The sequence below is a fragment of the Drosophila novamexicana genome, unplaced genomic scaffold, assembly GCF_003285875.2.
Source record: "Drosophila novamexicana strain 15010-1031.04,08,12 unplaced genomic scaffold, DnovRS2.1 tig00000008-arrow-pilon, whole genome shotgun sequence".
In the NCBI taxonomy this organism is placed as follows: Eukaryota; Metazoa; Arthropoda; class Insecta; order Diptera; family Drosophilidae; genus Drosophila; species Drosophila novamexicana.
Genome location: NW_020824765.1, coordinates 5344097 through 5360214, shown reverse-complemented (window position 1 = coordinate 5360214; position 16118 = coordinate 5344097). Strand labels below are relative to the sequence as shown.

Here is a 16118-nt window from a genome sequence, read left to right as displayed (position 1 = left end):
TATATTTATATATATATTTGGATACCTATATAGCTGTAATTCTGTAGCTGTTTTGATCTTTGTGCCTCTGCCAGAGCTGCCTCATTCTGTATAATTATCCACACTCATGTATAGCCCATCCCATGTCTATATAGCCTGTGTTTGGTCATATTCGCATTGGTGTTGGATTTTGTAACTGTACATATATAGACATATATCATCTGATTAGCAACCAAAACTCCATACAGAACAGAACCCCACATTGACCCTAAATTGACTGCTGATATTCATAATTTGGTATCCAAATATGATTAACTATATGTTTCTGTCTGTTCCTGTTCGTTATCATTACCTTTTAAAGCGAGTAGGTTTTTTAAAAACAATAAAAGTCAACTATTTCATTTTAATAAGTTAAACAATTAGAGCCTTGTCGCAGGTCTTTATTGTTATTTTTGACCTAGGTAGGGAAGATTTTATATGAGCTAGCCTCAATCTCTGCTTTAAACATTGCTTTGAACTAGTTCCAGAACTTATAAACTTTTTTAAGCTTTTGATTAGCTTAAGTTCGTTGTTGATCTATATATAGTTGGTCATCTGAACAAAAATCGAAAATAATTTATGCATTGTTCGCCTCATCGAAATCTATAAACAATATTATAGCCAAATTTCGAACTAGTTTCATAAATCTGTTTGCCTGTTTTGCATAACACTATAACAATATTGTTCTATTTTAAATAAAATTAGTTGGTTTACCGACTCAAAGGTTGCATATTATTTGCTTGCTTAAGTTCACTTTTCAGCTACATTTTGAACTAGTTGAAATAAGCTAAGAGAACTCATGATAGTCCTGCTGCGTTCAGAGCTAGATACTTCGTAGTTTAGCAGTTGACTTTTCGTTTATTTTAGTTCTTTTGAACTAGCTTACAAAATCTCAGTGCTATCTAAATGCAAAGGAACATCTTGGTTTATCAAAAGCTAAGCTCCCCTCTGGTCAAAAGGTTTTTTTATTCATTAGATGTAGTTCTTTAGAACTAGTTCCCAAAATCAGAGTGCTATCTAAGCCTTAGAACATCATAATATCCCAAACCCCTCCTCATATTGCCCACGCTTAGTTCCCTCTCTCCCCCCCCCCCCCCCCCCCTCTCTCTCTCTCTCTCTCTCTCTCTCCACCCCTCTGTTCCTCTTGATCAAAGTCGCAATCTATTTCTTGCTCTTTCTTTGCATCATTTCTTTTCATCTCTTCAACTTTCTACATCATCATTCAACTCTCTCTCTTGTGTCTTGCTTTCTCTTCTGCCTCATGTCGCCCACATATTTTTGTGGGGGTTTCTTGTGATTCTTGGTGATTCTCTTGTCTGTCGCCTCTCTTTCAACTTCTTATCAACAGTCGTGAGCTTATCCTTCCCACTTCTTTGTCTGCTTTCTTCCACTCTCTTCCGCTTGCCTGCTGTTGCTTAATGCTTTGCCTGACTGCGCGTGCGCGTGCCCGTGTGTGTGTCCTGTCATGATGCCGTTAATCGCCGACAGTTGCAGGACGCGTTGCATGAATTTGACTTCCTTTCCGAAATGGAATCACATCCAAACACGCTGCGCCGCCTGCTGCACACCCAACAATCGCCCGGCTGGCCCATGGAGCAGCTGCAGCTCGAACAGGAGCTGCTCGAGAAGCTGCAACAGCAGCGGGAGCAACAGCAAATGGATCAGCTGCCGCCGGGCAGACAGCAGCCGCGCCTGACCAATTCCTTGGATCGCACGGCAACGCTGCAGATCGTGCAGATACAGACCGTAATGCCCATGCAAGAGTCGCCGCCAGCGCCCCCTGAACCCGTACCCGAACCTGAACCTGAACCTGAACTAACCACCAATGTTCTGCCGCCCGCCAGTCGCCATACTTACCATGACCAGCAGCAGCACAGGCTAAGCGCAAGCGAGCTTTCCTTACCAATACGCAACCCGTTTCAGTTCCAGCTGCCTGAGAAGTCGCCTCCAGCTGTTTCGGCTGTGCCCAAACAGTCGCCAACTCCGTCAAGGGGTTCCACCTCGGCGGTGGAGCAGCAAATGCATCGTCCAGTGCTGACGCTGCCGCCGGTGGTGCTCGTTGGGGGCCGGCGTGCGGATGATGAGGAGACCATGCCCTCCTCGCCACTGGTTGAGTATCCCGAGGATGACGATGAGTATTTGTACAGCGGTGGACTGCAGTCCAGCCGCAGTTCCAGTGCCGGCGATCGTTTCTGTGTGGAGGTTAGGAGGTTTTTTCATTTGATATCCTGTTTAATTTTTCGGCTATGGTTTGGTTTATGGTTTCGTTTTTTGTCTGTTATTTCAGTCCAATACTAATTTATCATTCATGTTGTTGGTGTTCTGTTATTGTCACTGTTACTGTTACTGTTACTGTTACTGTTAATGTCCCTTTGACAGCTACTTCAGCTTTATCTGTTGTCAAACTTCCTGCATTCACCCTAAATTCGCCTTAACGCAAACTTTTATTCGTGTGCATAAATGCACTCACTCACACACAACACTGAGCGCTATGTTATGTTAATACAACGGCGCATTAACAGCAACACAACAGTGAGTGTTATTTACATAACACTTTACATTTACATGTAAATTAACAGTATTGAACATTACACAGCTTTAACAGCACTTGCACATTTAGTTTAACTAACAGCACTTGCCATGTTCATGTAATTATAAAATAATGCAGCTAACTAGGCGCCAGAGGAAAAGCGCAGCTTTAACTGTAGAAATTTGTTAAATTAAGTTTATTTCTATTATTAATCTAACCCAACGAAAGCTCTGAATATTGCATAGAAAGTGTTTGACATACTACTTTAAAGAATCGTTCAAGTGATAGTCACAAAAACATCGATACTTGCGATATTTTCATCGACTTTTTGACTTCTTTACGGCGAATTATACTGTTAACAATTGTCAGGTGCTTTTTAATAAAAAATAACTTGCTAGGACATTAGATTAACAGCTGTTAGAAGACCAACCTTTTCTGTTAGAGTTTTACTGTAAAGGTGACCACTCTTCTGACATCTAGATATTACAGTTGTCAAGCAGGCTCTGCAAAAAATATCACAAGAAAAGCTATAAAAGAACTCCTCAGAGGGTGAAGTCTCTTACTTCCAATTCGTAAACGTTAAAGGAGCTATTAAAAAAATGGGTCGTTACTCGCGTGAACCAGACAACGCCACCAAGTCGTGCAAGGCACGTGGTCCCAATCTACGTGTCCATTTCAAGAACACCTACGAGACCGCCCAGGCCATCAAGCGAATGCCGCTGCGTCGTGCCCAGCGCTTCCTCAAAGCCGTCATGGAGCAGAAGGAGTGCGTGCCCTTCCGCCGTGCCACTGGCGGCGTCAGCCGTTGCGCCCAGGCCAAGCAGTGGAAGACCACGCAGGGTCGCTGGCCCAAGAAGTCGGCTGAGTTTCTGTTGCAGCTGCTGCGCAACGCGGAAGCTAATGCCGATTACAAAGGACTCGATGCCGATCGCCTGGTCGTTGAGCACATTCAGGTGAATCGCGCTCAGTGCCAACGTCGTCGCATGTATCGTGCCCATGGTCGCATCAATCCCTACATGTCGTCGCCGTGCCACGTCGAGGTCATCCTGACCGAGAAGGAAGAGGTCGTTGCGAAGGTCGCCGCTGATGAGCCCACGAAGAAGAAGCTATCCAAGAAGAAGCTGCAGCGCCAAAAGGAAAAAATGTTGCGCTCTGAATAAAATGAGTTCAGTCCGATTTTAAACAACAGAAACTCTTTTTTTTCGAGTCCCTTACTGCATGAATATAATTAATACAAGGACAATTTTACAAACACATTTAACTAAGGTTTTATATGGAAGTTGAGTTAACAGTTCTTGCTTTAATAGACAGCTGATAGATAAGCGTCAAATGCACTCACTTAGCTGATATGCCCTTGCATAGGGTGCATGGAGTGAACATTTGAAATCTAGCCAAAATCTGTGTCGCGTATAAATTTGACAATTTAAGAGCAGGAACCCGCGACAAATCATAAATAAATAACGTGTGCAAAATGAAATGTTAAATGAGACGATTTAAGTGCTTGAAATAGACAAGTTTATATTGAGCCATTCGAATGGGAACAACAAACAATCATTTCACGTGCCAGCAAATGTCTTTTATATTCTAACTTACCTCACAGTGTCACCCTGTATATGTTTGTCACCCTGTGTTGCCCTCACATATTGCACCTAAGCGAAACGTCAGAGTTTTGTCCGTCTTATTTTCTTTTATTATTATTATTATGTTCTTTTTTTCTTAATGCCAATTCACGTTGCAAAATAGTATATATATGTATATATATATGCTCTATACATAGTACTTAGCACATTTTTAGACCTTTGGCGACGCAAAAAGGTGTCCAAAAAAATTGCTTTGGCCTCTCTGGTCATGACTTTGGCCACCCGTTGTTTTGCCTTATTCAGTTGTTGTTAGCCAAGCGCCGCAAATCGAACAATTTGTCGTTATGGTGGAAGCGCCATAATGTTATTGCCAACACTTCAGGCATTTGCGCAGCTGGTGCGGCAGGTGTGTGCGCTGCAGCAGCAGCAGCAACAGCAGCAACAACAACAACATTCACATCAATTTCATCAATTGGCCTTGGCCAGGCCGCTGCAACAGCTGGTGCTGACAGCAACAACAACAAGCCCCGCACCTGTATGTGTTGTTTGTTTTCAGTCGTGTTTGGCTTCTCCTACTCTAAACAAAATAAAACACAAAACTCTTGCAGGCAAAAATCAATCTTGTACACATAACCATCGAACCCCTTGAAGCGGCACCAACATCCAGCAGCAACAGCAACAGCAGCGGCAGCTGCCTCATAGAGGATGCCACAGCGGAGCCTATAGCTATCGAAAGTGTTTTAATAGAAAGCGTTGAGTCTGTTCAACCGCTCGACGAGGTAAAAGTTGCCCATCTACAGCGATTATTCAGAGCTTTTGCAGTTGCACAAAAAACTAACTAACTATAAATAAATGAAGCTTTACAATTGCATTAACCAATCCTCATGTTCGTATAGGTCATACCGCAGCTGGGCAAGCTCTATGTGGGCACACAGCAGCAGCAGTTGGCCTATGTGCAGTCCTCGCCCATTATACAGGAGCCGCCCACGCCCACAATTTATGGCAACAGCGCTGCGGCCGTCGCTCCACCACAATTCCCGCAGCCCGCTCAGCGCCAGGACAAGCAACAACAACAGCAGCAGCAGCAGCAACAACAACAACAACCCATCTATGCCAATCAATATGAGCTGAATGTAGCCAAGGCCACGGCAGCGGGCGCCTCCACCAGCGGCCGGCGGAATGTGGCACGTGGCCTGCAGTATCGCGAGACAGCCGGCTATGAGGCGCTGCGTGCTGGTCAAGCGCCACCAAATGCTGGCATGTTGTCCATGGACAATTTCCGGCTGTTGAGCGTGCTGGGCCGTGGGCACTTTGGCAAGGTGATATTGTCGCAGCTGCGCAGCAACAATCAGTACTATGCCATCAAGGCGCTCAAGAAGGGCGACATAATCGCCCGCGACGAGGTGGAGTCGCTGCTCAGCGAGAAGCGCATCTTTGAGGTGGCCAATGCCATGCGGCATCCGTTCTTAGTCAATTTGTATTCGTGTTTCCAGACCGAGGTAAGTGTTAAGCTGAAATTATAATTCATCTATAATTAAACCTCTATTGCTTTTAGCAACACGTCTGCTTTGTTATGGAATACGCCGCCGGCGGTGATCTGATGATGCACATCCACACAGATGTATTTTTGGAGCCGCGAGCTGTGTTCTATGCGGCGTGCGTGGTGCTGGGTCTGCAGTATCTGCACGAGAACAAGATCATCTATCGGGATCTGAAGCTGGATAACTTGCTGCTCGACACGGATGGCTATGTAAAGATTGCCGATTTCGGTTTGTGCAAGGAGGGCATGGGCTTTGGTGATCGCACCGGCACATTCTGCGGCACGCCCGAGTTTCTGGCGCCCGAGGTGCTAACCGAGACGTCATATACACGCGCTGTCGACTGGTGGGGACTCGGTGTGCTCATCTTTGAGATGCTGGTGGGCGAGGTGAGTGTGTTGGCAAATGTTGAAATTGAACAGGTTTTCAATTGTATATTCCTTTTACAGTCACCTTTCCCCGGCGACGATGAAGAGGAAGTCTTTGATTCAATTGTTAACGATGAGGTGCGCTATCCGCGTTTCCTCTCACTGGAGGCCATAGCCGTCATGCGCCGGGTGAGTGCCAAAAATGGATTATAATCAAGTTGCATTTAGCTAACTTTTCAATCTTAAACTTTGCAGCTGCTGCGCAAGAATCCGGAGCGTCGGTTGGGCTCATCGGAACGCGATGCGGAGGATGTCAAGAAGCAGGCGTTCTTCCGCTCCATCGTTTGGGACGATTTACTGCTGCGTAAAGTCAAGCCTCCATTTGTGCCTACCATTGTAAGTGTTGTGCCACTCAACGCCAAAGGCTGGCTGGCTTGATACAACAATCTAAACACATAATATTAATGCCTTGCAGAACCATTTGGAGGATGTGTCGAACTTTGATGAGGAGTTTACGTCGGAGAAGGCGCAGCTAACGCCGCCAAAGGAGCCGCGACACTTAACCGACGAGGAGCAGTTGCTTTTCCAGGACTTTTCATACACAGCCGAGTGGTGTTAATGCTTCTTCACCGCCTCTCTTAGTCTTAATGCAACGGCCCTGGGCCTAGCTCAGTTAAATAAGTTGAATAATGCTTTTAAACATGTGCAGCGAGTTGTTTAGCCACATGAGAATTCGAGGATGAAACCCGATATATAGATATATATCTGTAGTGAATATATTGTATAAACCTTGTGCATGTTGCTCAGAAGCATTGACCAAATTGCCTAGAATATTCTACATAAATGTAAACCTGCATCATCAATCATATACATACATATATCGATCATATATACATTATATCAAGTCAACGACAGCTGCTAAATTAATATATCTACTATATATACATACACCCAAAACATTGTCACGGAGGGGTTAACAAATTGTGAATTGTATTTTGTTTCGGTTGATAATTTCCTAATCAAATATATTGAACAGTCTGACGAACCTTTCGAAAGCCTTAAATGCAATGTTGTAGAATTTTTGGACAGATTTTTGTTAACATAAAGAAAAGAAAGCCAGGTTCTATATTTTGTATAGATGTTAATTGAGAAAGAAGAGAACGATATGTATACACAGCTATTTTACAAGCGCCAGTAGATGAGTTTTAGGGCAGAAAACAAACAAACACACATAAGCACACACACCCACAAACATGCATACCTATTTTCATATAAAACATACAAATCACATTTAAAATGTTGAGAGAACAAAATGAAATAAGTCATAATATTGTGTATGCACTTTAATTAATTATACATACATATAAAAATATATTTAAAGAGCTCATCTATATATATATATATATACATGTACGCACCTAAAACAAAATATTTACAATTACAAAAAACTGTATATTTTTTATTTCCGCCTCTATATTAGCTGCTCAGCCTGATTGCCCGAGTTGAAATATATATTATTTTAATTATTTTTTAAATTATATACATACATGCTTATACACTTGTTATTTATTATTGTATTTTAAAAAACAAACAACAAACATAAAAACTGTATTGCTTTGAGCATTTTTTAACAATTTTTTAAAAACTTGATTTAATTTTTTATAAAAATGATTTGTTTGTATGCGGGTGCACGCTTTAAACAAAAAAACAAAAATTACCGCAGTGAAATGTTTGAGAAATTCCCAAGCAAAATGTTCTCAATTGCATGCAATCAGATTGTTGATAAACTTAAGATATCTATGCTATAATTAATCTAATTTTAATTTGTATCTAAGTTGTAGCATTCGATAATTGAAATTAAGTTATAATAATGTCAAGATAATTATATTACGATTATTGATTACAATTATGATTATACACGCGCCGGAATGCAGCGAGATCTATTGTCATTTTTATTATGTGCACAGCCTCGAGGTATTTATTTTTGGGATAGTTTCGGTTATTGTCGTTGGACTTGGGGGCATCCCAAAGCCTGGGGCTATACACATAATTGTTATTTATGCAGAACTATGATATGATTTTGAATAAATGTATCTATCGCTATTTAATAAATGCAGTTTTCCTCTAAAAAGACAAGGGCCTATAGAAAGTTTTGGGTTTGAAATTTGAGAGATTTGCGAATAATAACCAGATTAAGGACGCAATACCCAAACTATTTCTCCTTAAAGCCCTCTGTCATTTGATAGTACAGAATGTTGCCGGTAGTATCCACAATGGCCACAATGATAATGCAGTTTAACAGCTTCTGCTGCAGCACTTTTATCAGCTCAAAGTCCAGATCCTTGGAGTGCTGTGTGGGGATATAAGCCATCATCTGCTGCTGCTCCTTATTTTGGGCGCTCCAATAGAACTCGCCCGTATCCCGCTCCAACTTCGGCTGTATGTTGTTCAGGCGTTCATCTGTACACTCGAATAAGTCATAGCTTAATAAACATTACTTAAACTACTTCACCATTTGTTAAGTCCTTGTGCACTATCTGGGCTAAGGCGCGTGTCAAGCCATTTAAATCGGGGCAAATAGTGTCCAAATCCTGCAAGCACTTGTAAGTATGTCATAAAAGCTTAAAACGCAGCTAGTTTACTACTTACCATAGCTGTAAAACTGCGTATTTTTTTAAAGTATTAACAATCACAAATTTGAGTTAAAATTCTTGTTTTCAAACTAATTTCTGACACATTTCGTGCACAACTACCGGCAAGCAAGCCCGATAAACAGCTGTTTCGTGCATTTCTGACGTCAGCATTGGCCAGTCCATGGCAGTGTTGCACAATGCCGAAATATTTGGCGGAAAGTTCAAAGTGAGTATAGTGCCTACGCCTCCCATAATTACAAATATGTGTTTAATCTAATATCTATTTCTTTTCTTGCTGATAATTTTATGTCGAACATATTGCATAATGTATTAATAATTTATTTATTTTCAGACTCCTAGTGAAGGCAATGTTTGTGCACGGATCACCGCGCCGTCAGCGAGAGAGAGAGAGAGAGTGCATGTGAGTGATGAATTAGGAATCAACCTATTGAGAAATAAATGTGTATTTAATTGAGAAATTCAGAGAGCGAGCGAGTTGTGACCGAGAGAGCGCGCTGCTGGCCGTAACGGTTTTGATCCCGTTATCTTAGCTGTGGCGTGAGCGTAACTTCTAAAAGAGTTGTGTGCTTCTAGTTGTTGTTGGTTTTAATTAGGCAATTTAGTTTGTGCGTGTCTGTCCTGGCGATCGGTTGGTTCTGCTCGTCGGTCGTTATTTCTGACAAAGTGTAATTAACTAATTATCGTTAAACGTTATAAGTTGGTGTCGTATGTGTTTGTTAAGTTAATTTACTAATCTGTGTTTGTTAAGTATATCTACCACACGAACAGTGCTCACGAAGGTGTTTTTAACAATCGGTAAAATACGAAAGATTTTTCAATAAAAGCAATATGGCGTGCACATGCACTTGATGCATAGAGATCCACAGAGTCAGAAGAGAGAGAGAGAGAGAGAGAGAGCGGGTGAGTGAAGCTCTTTATTGTGCTGTATGTATGCCTATGTATGTATACATATAAAGTACAGTTACTTGTTAATCTCCCCAAACCAGTTGCTTAGTTTTAAAGCTATAAAAGTGTAACTTAATATCATTTTGCTATAGAACAACATTTTCCTAACGCCAATAATATGAAATTATTGCTTTAACAATCGATTAAAGAAAATATATGTGCATAAACAGAAGCGCCAGACATTGTCTTTGCCTCAGCCAACTGCGCAACTTGGGCACTTGACACTTGACTTCCAAGATGCCAGTTTTTCAGTCTCTCCTGCTCCCATTTTCCTCGCCCGCAGCGCACTCGACTCGCAGACGTTGCAGACAACAATAAAGGGGGAAAAAAACAAGACTACAAATTATGCTAAATAGATGCAGTTAGCTAGGAGAATGGGCCAGGATATGCATGCAAAGCAGCAAAAGGGCTGCCTGAATCCAGTCCTTGTGCCCGGACTCTCTGTGCATGTGATAAGGGTTTGGCAGCCAGCGATTTGCACATGTGCGCCAACAGCATATTAATGTGTGTGTGTGCCTGTGTGCGAGTGTGTGTGTGTGTGTGTGTGTGTGTGTGTGTGTGGTCTCTATCTTCAGCTGGTTGTCCTACGATAAGTAAGTTTTTGGCAGAGACTGCCGAGCTGCATGGTCTATGCAGATTAGTGTTCGCTCAAATGTCAGTTAATGTTTCACTGTAGCCACCATCCAGTGGAGAGGCTATTCAATTAGGCGCTCGGCTGGCTGCCGTTGGGTTACCTGCAACTGAAACTGAAACTGAAACCAAATGCCAAGTTGCCAGCTTGAAGAGCAGGCAGCAAACTAAACCAGATGCTGCGGTCGATGGCCATTATTGAACTTGTCAATGGCAGTGCCTGGTCCCGCAGGAGGAGCAGCAGGAGCTGAAGCAGCAGCAGGAGCTGAAGCAGTCTGGGCAATTACAGTGGCAAACAAGGCAGCTTACGACAACGATACGGAACAACAGTTATTACAATTGCAAACACACACACATGCACACACACACACACTTGCACACGCAGTCCTGCCTGTCGTCCTGTGTGCGTACGTGCGGTCACTTAATGCTGTTTGGCCAAGCAAAGTTGTGCGTGTTGTCCTTAGCCGCTTCCGGTGCCGTGCACCCATGCCACGGACTCTATACTCTGCAGACATGTTGTCCTGACCATTGGACATGTGCGTGCGTGCAGTTAAGCATAATATTATTTGCACTTGCTGCCCGCTTATCCACACGCATACATACACTCACACACATACACACACACTCACATTTCTGCTGGTCAGTCAGATGAACTCGTAGTCATAACCATTCGGCAGCCAAAATGTGAGCGTTTATGGCTTCATGCTGATTATGTATATGTACTTCTGCATGCAACATTCAATTAAGTTGCAATGACACCTGCTGAAAGTGGGATACAAAATAATATCTAGTAGCAAATGCAGATTAAAGCTTATACAGAATTTATTTAAAGCTAGAAGTGAAATTAAATTTCACAATTTTTGTATTTTGCTTAATTTAATGTGCTTTCAAAATATCAGTTTAGATTAATAACTAGTTAAACGTCAATAGGTACCACTCAAAAAAATCCAGAAAAAATAGTTTACCGGTTTAAAATGCACATAAAAACACTATGAAATGCACTTAAAACCTTGGCACATGCTCTTTAATTAAATTAAGCTACATTAAAGATAAAGAAAGTTGCAAGCTTTAAATATTAAAGTTGTATTCAAGCGCATTTAAAGGGTAATGGGAGCTTTTACTTTCCAAAGTATGTAAACCAAGCTCAACATTCAGCTTTGAATATTTCCCAACTTTAAGTATTAAGGCTACAAGCAAGCGCCAGTTAAGCGCGACGTAAGCTTTCAGCTTAAATTACTGCCAAATTGTGTAAACAAATTGAAGCTCAACTTTCAGCTGGTGTCATTAGCATCGGGTTAATTTGCGCTTGAGTGCACTGTTTTTTATTGCTTTGACTTTAATTAAAACTGCAAGCGGCCCAATAAACTTGAATGGCGCGCTAATAACTGTGCAACACTTTTTGTTGGGTCAACAATTTACCTGAGCGGACAGGAAGGTGCAGTGGCAGGAGGAGGAGCAGCAGGAGGAGATAATGAGGTGAAGCATGTGACTCGTATGCTGACTGTGTCTGTTGCTCCCACTGGACAGAGGACACTGAACATGTGGCATACAGTGCATGCAAATAGTGTGCGCACATTTGGCCACTTAGCATATTTGCAGCCGTTTGCCAATGGGGCAACAGTTGTGTGTGTGTGTGTGTGTGTGTGTGTGAGTGTTTGTGTGTGCCCTGGCCTGGGCACTTTGAGGCATGCCACGGGGAGACTTTTAATTGAACTTTTGCAACAACACCGCGGGGATCAATTGAGATTTATTGGCAGTACGTGTCGCTGTGGCGTGTATGTATTGCTCGGGGAGCCGAATGTGGCACGAATGTGGCTCGAATGTTGGCTCGAATGTTGGCTTGCGACTGTGGCTTTCGTAAATTACGTGACGTAAGCAAGCAATTAATGTTTTATTTAATTTACACAACGACAGAACTTGGCTTCGACGCACAGTTGGAAACTCGTTAGCTCCGCTCCCCTCCCCTCCCCTCACACACAAACACACACACACTCCGCCCAATCTCGACTAGCTGCAAACTTTTACTTGCAAATTTTCTAATGTCATTTGCAATTCAATGCGAATATGGCCTAATTACGCCACAACAGCTGCAAAACTTGTTAAACTTTTTGCCAACATTTTGTACTTGTGCGACTGCTATTCAATTTTCCACACACTCACACACACACACGCACACAAATTTGTGTGGCAACAGTTATTTAACTGGCAGCTCATGAAATTCCCTTTTACAACTTTAATCACAATTTAAGCATCCATTAATGACTTAATGGCTTTTGGCCCCCCTCCATTTTGTTGCATTGTCTGAGCTGTGCGTCAAAATGCTTTTGCCGCATCATTGGCAATGCAATTAACTATGCCGGCCCAGTGTCGCGGGTAATTAGAGGAAGCCACCAGAACTGACCACCAGCCACTTGACGCGCTTTTCACTTAAGCGCAGTTTTCGTTTTTCCTTTTAGTTTTGGTTGCTTTGCGTTCAATGGATTTGTATGACTGTGCGTGAAATTTCATTAAAACTCGATAATTGCATGACACGACAGGATTTTTGGTGCCCCATGCAACTTTTGCTTATCGCGCATACGCCCGGTTAGCTCTCGCCCTCGTCCTCGGCCCTGCCTCCCGCCTCCTGCCTCCCGCCTCCTGCCTCCTGCCACAGACGCCGTCAGACATTGTCTTTCGCTTGAGACGCCAGCAAGTCTGCAATTGATTTAATTATACGATTCCTTCGATTGCAATTGATTCGAGTTGAAGCTACTCGATTCGTTTTTCGACCCCAAGCAATTTATTTGGCTCGCCACGCCCACCATGCCCAGCACGCCCAAGCAGGCAATGACAGTGTAATTGCATTGCAAAAGCACTAATCATTATCTGATTACTTTGAGATACTTGAGTGAAATATATAGATATCGATCGATGATACTTTTTGCTCAATCGTAAGCCAAATTATTCTAAGCAATTGGATGCTTGAAAACAAAACCGACTTTGATTATTTCTCAAGCAACAAGGAATATATATGTGACTATTTCTGTTCAACCTTTATCTTCATGATACTTGGCTTAAAACCATCATTTAGCTAGAGGCTAGAGCTGGTCAGATATGTGCTAGAGAAGACGTGCTCCGGTTCAAGCTGTATAAGTATCAATGCTTCACTATAGGGTACGGTTTCTGAACCTCGTTTTCCACAAACACTTACTATTACTTGTATTAGTTAGACTTTCATACTCAGAGTACTATAACAACAATTTGTTTATCCAAAATACAATTTGGTTGTATCAAATATAGTTCACGTTAGGCTTATGCTTATGTTTCCATTATACAACTAAAGCGATTGAAGCTTCGACTCATTTTAATAAAGAATTTGAAATTAGCTTAACGTATTTCTTTTCTGTATTCGACTAAAGTTAATTAAGGCTTTAAGGCTATTTTTAATGTATTTGCCAAATCTTATCAACATCACCGTGTATTGAATATAGTATAGAAAATTAACATAGATTTGTTTTTCTTTTTGAAAAAAGCTTTCAAATAAAAACTTTCTTTGAGTATTTCAACTTCATTTTCCTTCAGTTTGTTATGCATTTACAAGTATTTAAATAGTATAAAATATTCTCAATATAAATCATTATTTAAATTTAAATGAAATAATACTCAGTCTTCTTGTCGATTTACGTTACAAAGTTGACTTCAAGCTCAATAGTCGCCTCGATGCATCAGTTGCAACAACATAATGTAATTAGATTGTCATGCTCTAACTTATTTATGCAACAGATGCATCTTGTGTCAGCAACGTTTAATATGCAAATATGTGTGCAGGCGAAAGCACATACTTGCACGCATTCACATATAATAATTTTATATGACAATAACAATTATTAGCCTGATAAATTTTGGTTTATTGGCAAGTTTTTGTTTTGGATTTGTGGCAAATTGAATTTATTTGTTCTGGGTACAACATGAGTATGTGCTTATTGAGAGAATGTATGTGTGTGTGTGTGTGTGTGTGCAGCTTGGGTGCATTGAAGCAAACAACAGGGAAAATGTATTCGAAACAGCTGACAACAAAAATGTGGAGCATGCAGCAAATTATACAGATAATGCGGCACAATTGAATTTGCAGTATTTCTGCCAGGCACAAATGCACAACGATTGCAACAACAACAACAACAACAACAACATTTGACAATTGTCATAACAACAACATCGGTTTTCATTTTCCACTTGACTTGAGTTGAGCGCTTCTGTTTGAGCTGCGCGTTTCGCATTTCAGCAAATTTTCAATGCAGCAGCGGCAGCAAGCGGCAAGCGGCAAGTAGAAAGCGGCAAGTAGCAAGTGGCAAGTGGCAGGCTGGAGCTCAGCCAGACAGCATTGTATGCGGCATTCAATTGTTGTCCTGTTGCTACCCCAAAACGTGTCCAGTCCGAGGCAAGCATTTATCACGGCATGCGGCTGGGTCAGCCGGAAATGTTGCACGTTGGCACAAGGCACAGTTGACTACTTGCTGCCTTGCCACAGAATTCATTTACGTAATTAGTGGCCAAGGATGTCATTGCGGAGCGGACGAGCCCCAGCCCATTTTGATGGCTGACCGCAATTCAAGTGCTCCAATCACCGCAATTTCCCTGCCTCCCGACGAAACGTTATCCTGTTGAGCACAATTCATTGCCTTCTTTTCGAGGGGGCACTGTCTCCGTTGCGTTGCAGATTAATGTGGTTGCTTATGGTGCAATGACAGTGATTGAAAAAGCAGCAAATATTTGTTTAATTGAGGCGCAATTGGAGCGTGTCTTAAACTCTTGGTTGAGCTGAAAGCACGCACAAGACTATAAGTAGAAGCTGTTACTTATGTTTAGATTGTCTAGGCCAAAATACAAGATTTATTTTAGAAAGAGCTTTGAACTTTTTCTTCGATTATTATTTAAAGATTTAATGTGCTTTTAAAGCTGTTTGACATATTATTAGAAATTACTCTTAGCTTTTATATAATTGGCTGAGCTTTTAAAGCTGTTTCATATATTTAGAGCTTTCAGATTAAAAAGCTTTTTGGCTTTTGGGAATATTTTCAATAATCAAAGACTTAATGAAGTGTAGCAATTTGGCAAATGTAACTGTTCTGAACTTTAGGTCTAAGTGAGCTTTAATTGGATTAAGTAAAAGCTTCAAGCGCTTTTAAAGCAGTTTACCATATGAGCTTAGAGTATCATGTATTAAACTATAGACTTCAGCTTTTGGCTAATAAATAAATTTATTACTCAATGGACTTCAGCTTTAATTAAGCTCCTTCAAAGTTTAAGTTTTCATGTGCTTTGAAGGCTCTCTTTAATTTCCAACTGCATTTTAAATAGTTGCTACTCTTTTTGAATGAACCTAAGATGTAAATCCACCTTTCAGCCATTGTTTGTGTAATTGAACGCATTTGATGCACTTCCAATGCAAATCTTGTTCTTAATTCAAGCTTAAATTTATTGATTAGCCTTGTTAAGTGCAATTTCGTGTTGTTTGCATTGTCGAAGATGTTGACAAGTTGCAGATGCTTAGTCTAAGGATACAATGCCATAGCATTATACGCTACGTACACACACAGTCATGTGTGTGCGTGCGTGTGTGAGTGTGTGTCTGTGGCTTATTTGATCAAATGCAGCAGCCACAAGTAAAGTAAACTTCATTTGTAGCTATTGCCAAAGGGGAATAAACGCGCGCGAATTTGAACGCAGCTACGTGCGATTTACAAGGGCATACACTCGCACACACACAAACACACGCACACACACGCATGGCGCCTAAAATGCGGCAAGTGAAAAGCGAAAGCAGCAGCAAGAAAAACACTAGGAAAATCAAAACAAAAACACGCGATTTGCCGGCA

General features: G+C 41.5%; 3 protein-coding genes across 14 annotated transcripts in view; 2 read left to right on the top strand and 1 right to left on the bottom strand.

Moving 5' to 3' along the window:
• LOC115764876 (serine/threonine-protein kinase N) overlaps positions 1-7307 on the top strand; it is a 41865-nt gene extending 34558 nt beyond the window's left edge. For 4 of the 11 annotated variants that reach the window (XM_030708192.1, XM_030708183.1, XM_030708174.1 and 1 more), the window contains 6 exons: positions 1507-2220; positions 5025-5627; positions 5684-6055; positions 6116-6223; positions 6290-6430; positions 6510-7307. In XM_030708192.1, the coding sequence (XP_030564052.1) occupies positions 1507-2220; positions 5025-5627; positions 5684-6055; positions 6116-6223; positions 6290-6430; positions 6510-6653 (2082 nt within the window). In that variant the 3' untranslated portion in view covers positions 6654-7307. Of the gene's footprint in view, positions 1-1506; positions 2221-3028; positions 3138-4348; positions 4664-4736; positions 4908-5024; positions 5628-5683; positions 6056-6115; positions 6224-6289; positions 6431-6509 lie in introns of those variants that run through there. The other 7 variants (XM_030708216.1, XM_030708209.1, XM_030708240.1 and 4 more) reach the window with 6 other exon arrangements.
• LOC115764945 (60S ribosomal protein L17-like) lies at positions 3070-3797 on the top strand. The gene has a single exon (XM_030708266.1). The coding sequence runs from the start codon at positions 3148-3150 to the stop codon at positions 3706-3708; it is 561 nt and encodes a 186-aa protein (XP_030564126.1). The 5' UTR covers positions 3070-3147; the 3' UTR covers positions 3709-3797.
• A 377-nt stretch (positions 7308-7684) lies between the features above and the next one.
• LOC115758256 lies at positions 7685-8781 on the bottom strand. Of its 2 annotated transcripts, XM_030698824.1 has the most exons (4): positions 8684-8781; positions 8547-8625; positions 8242-8494; positions 7685-8174 (listed from the first exon to the last, which is right to left on the bottom strand). In XM_030698824.1, the coding sequence occupies exons 1-3, from the start codon at positions 8684-8686 to the stop codon at positions 8247-8249; spliced, it is 330 nt and encodes a 109-aa protein (XP_030554684.1). In that variant the 5' UTR covers positions 8687-8781; the 3' UTR covers positions 7685-8174; positions 8242-8246. The 2 variants fall into 2 exon arrangements, with proteins under 2 accessions (XP_030554684.1, XP_030554675.1); XM_030698815.1 differs by having other exon boundaries at positions 7685-8494; positions 8684-8780.
• Between the last annotated feature and the right edge of the window lie 7337 nt (positions 8782-16118).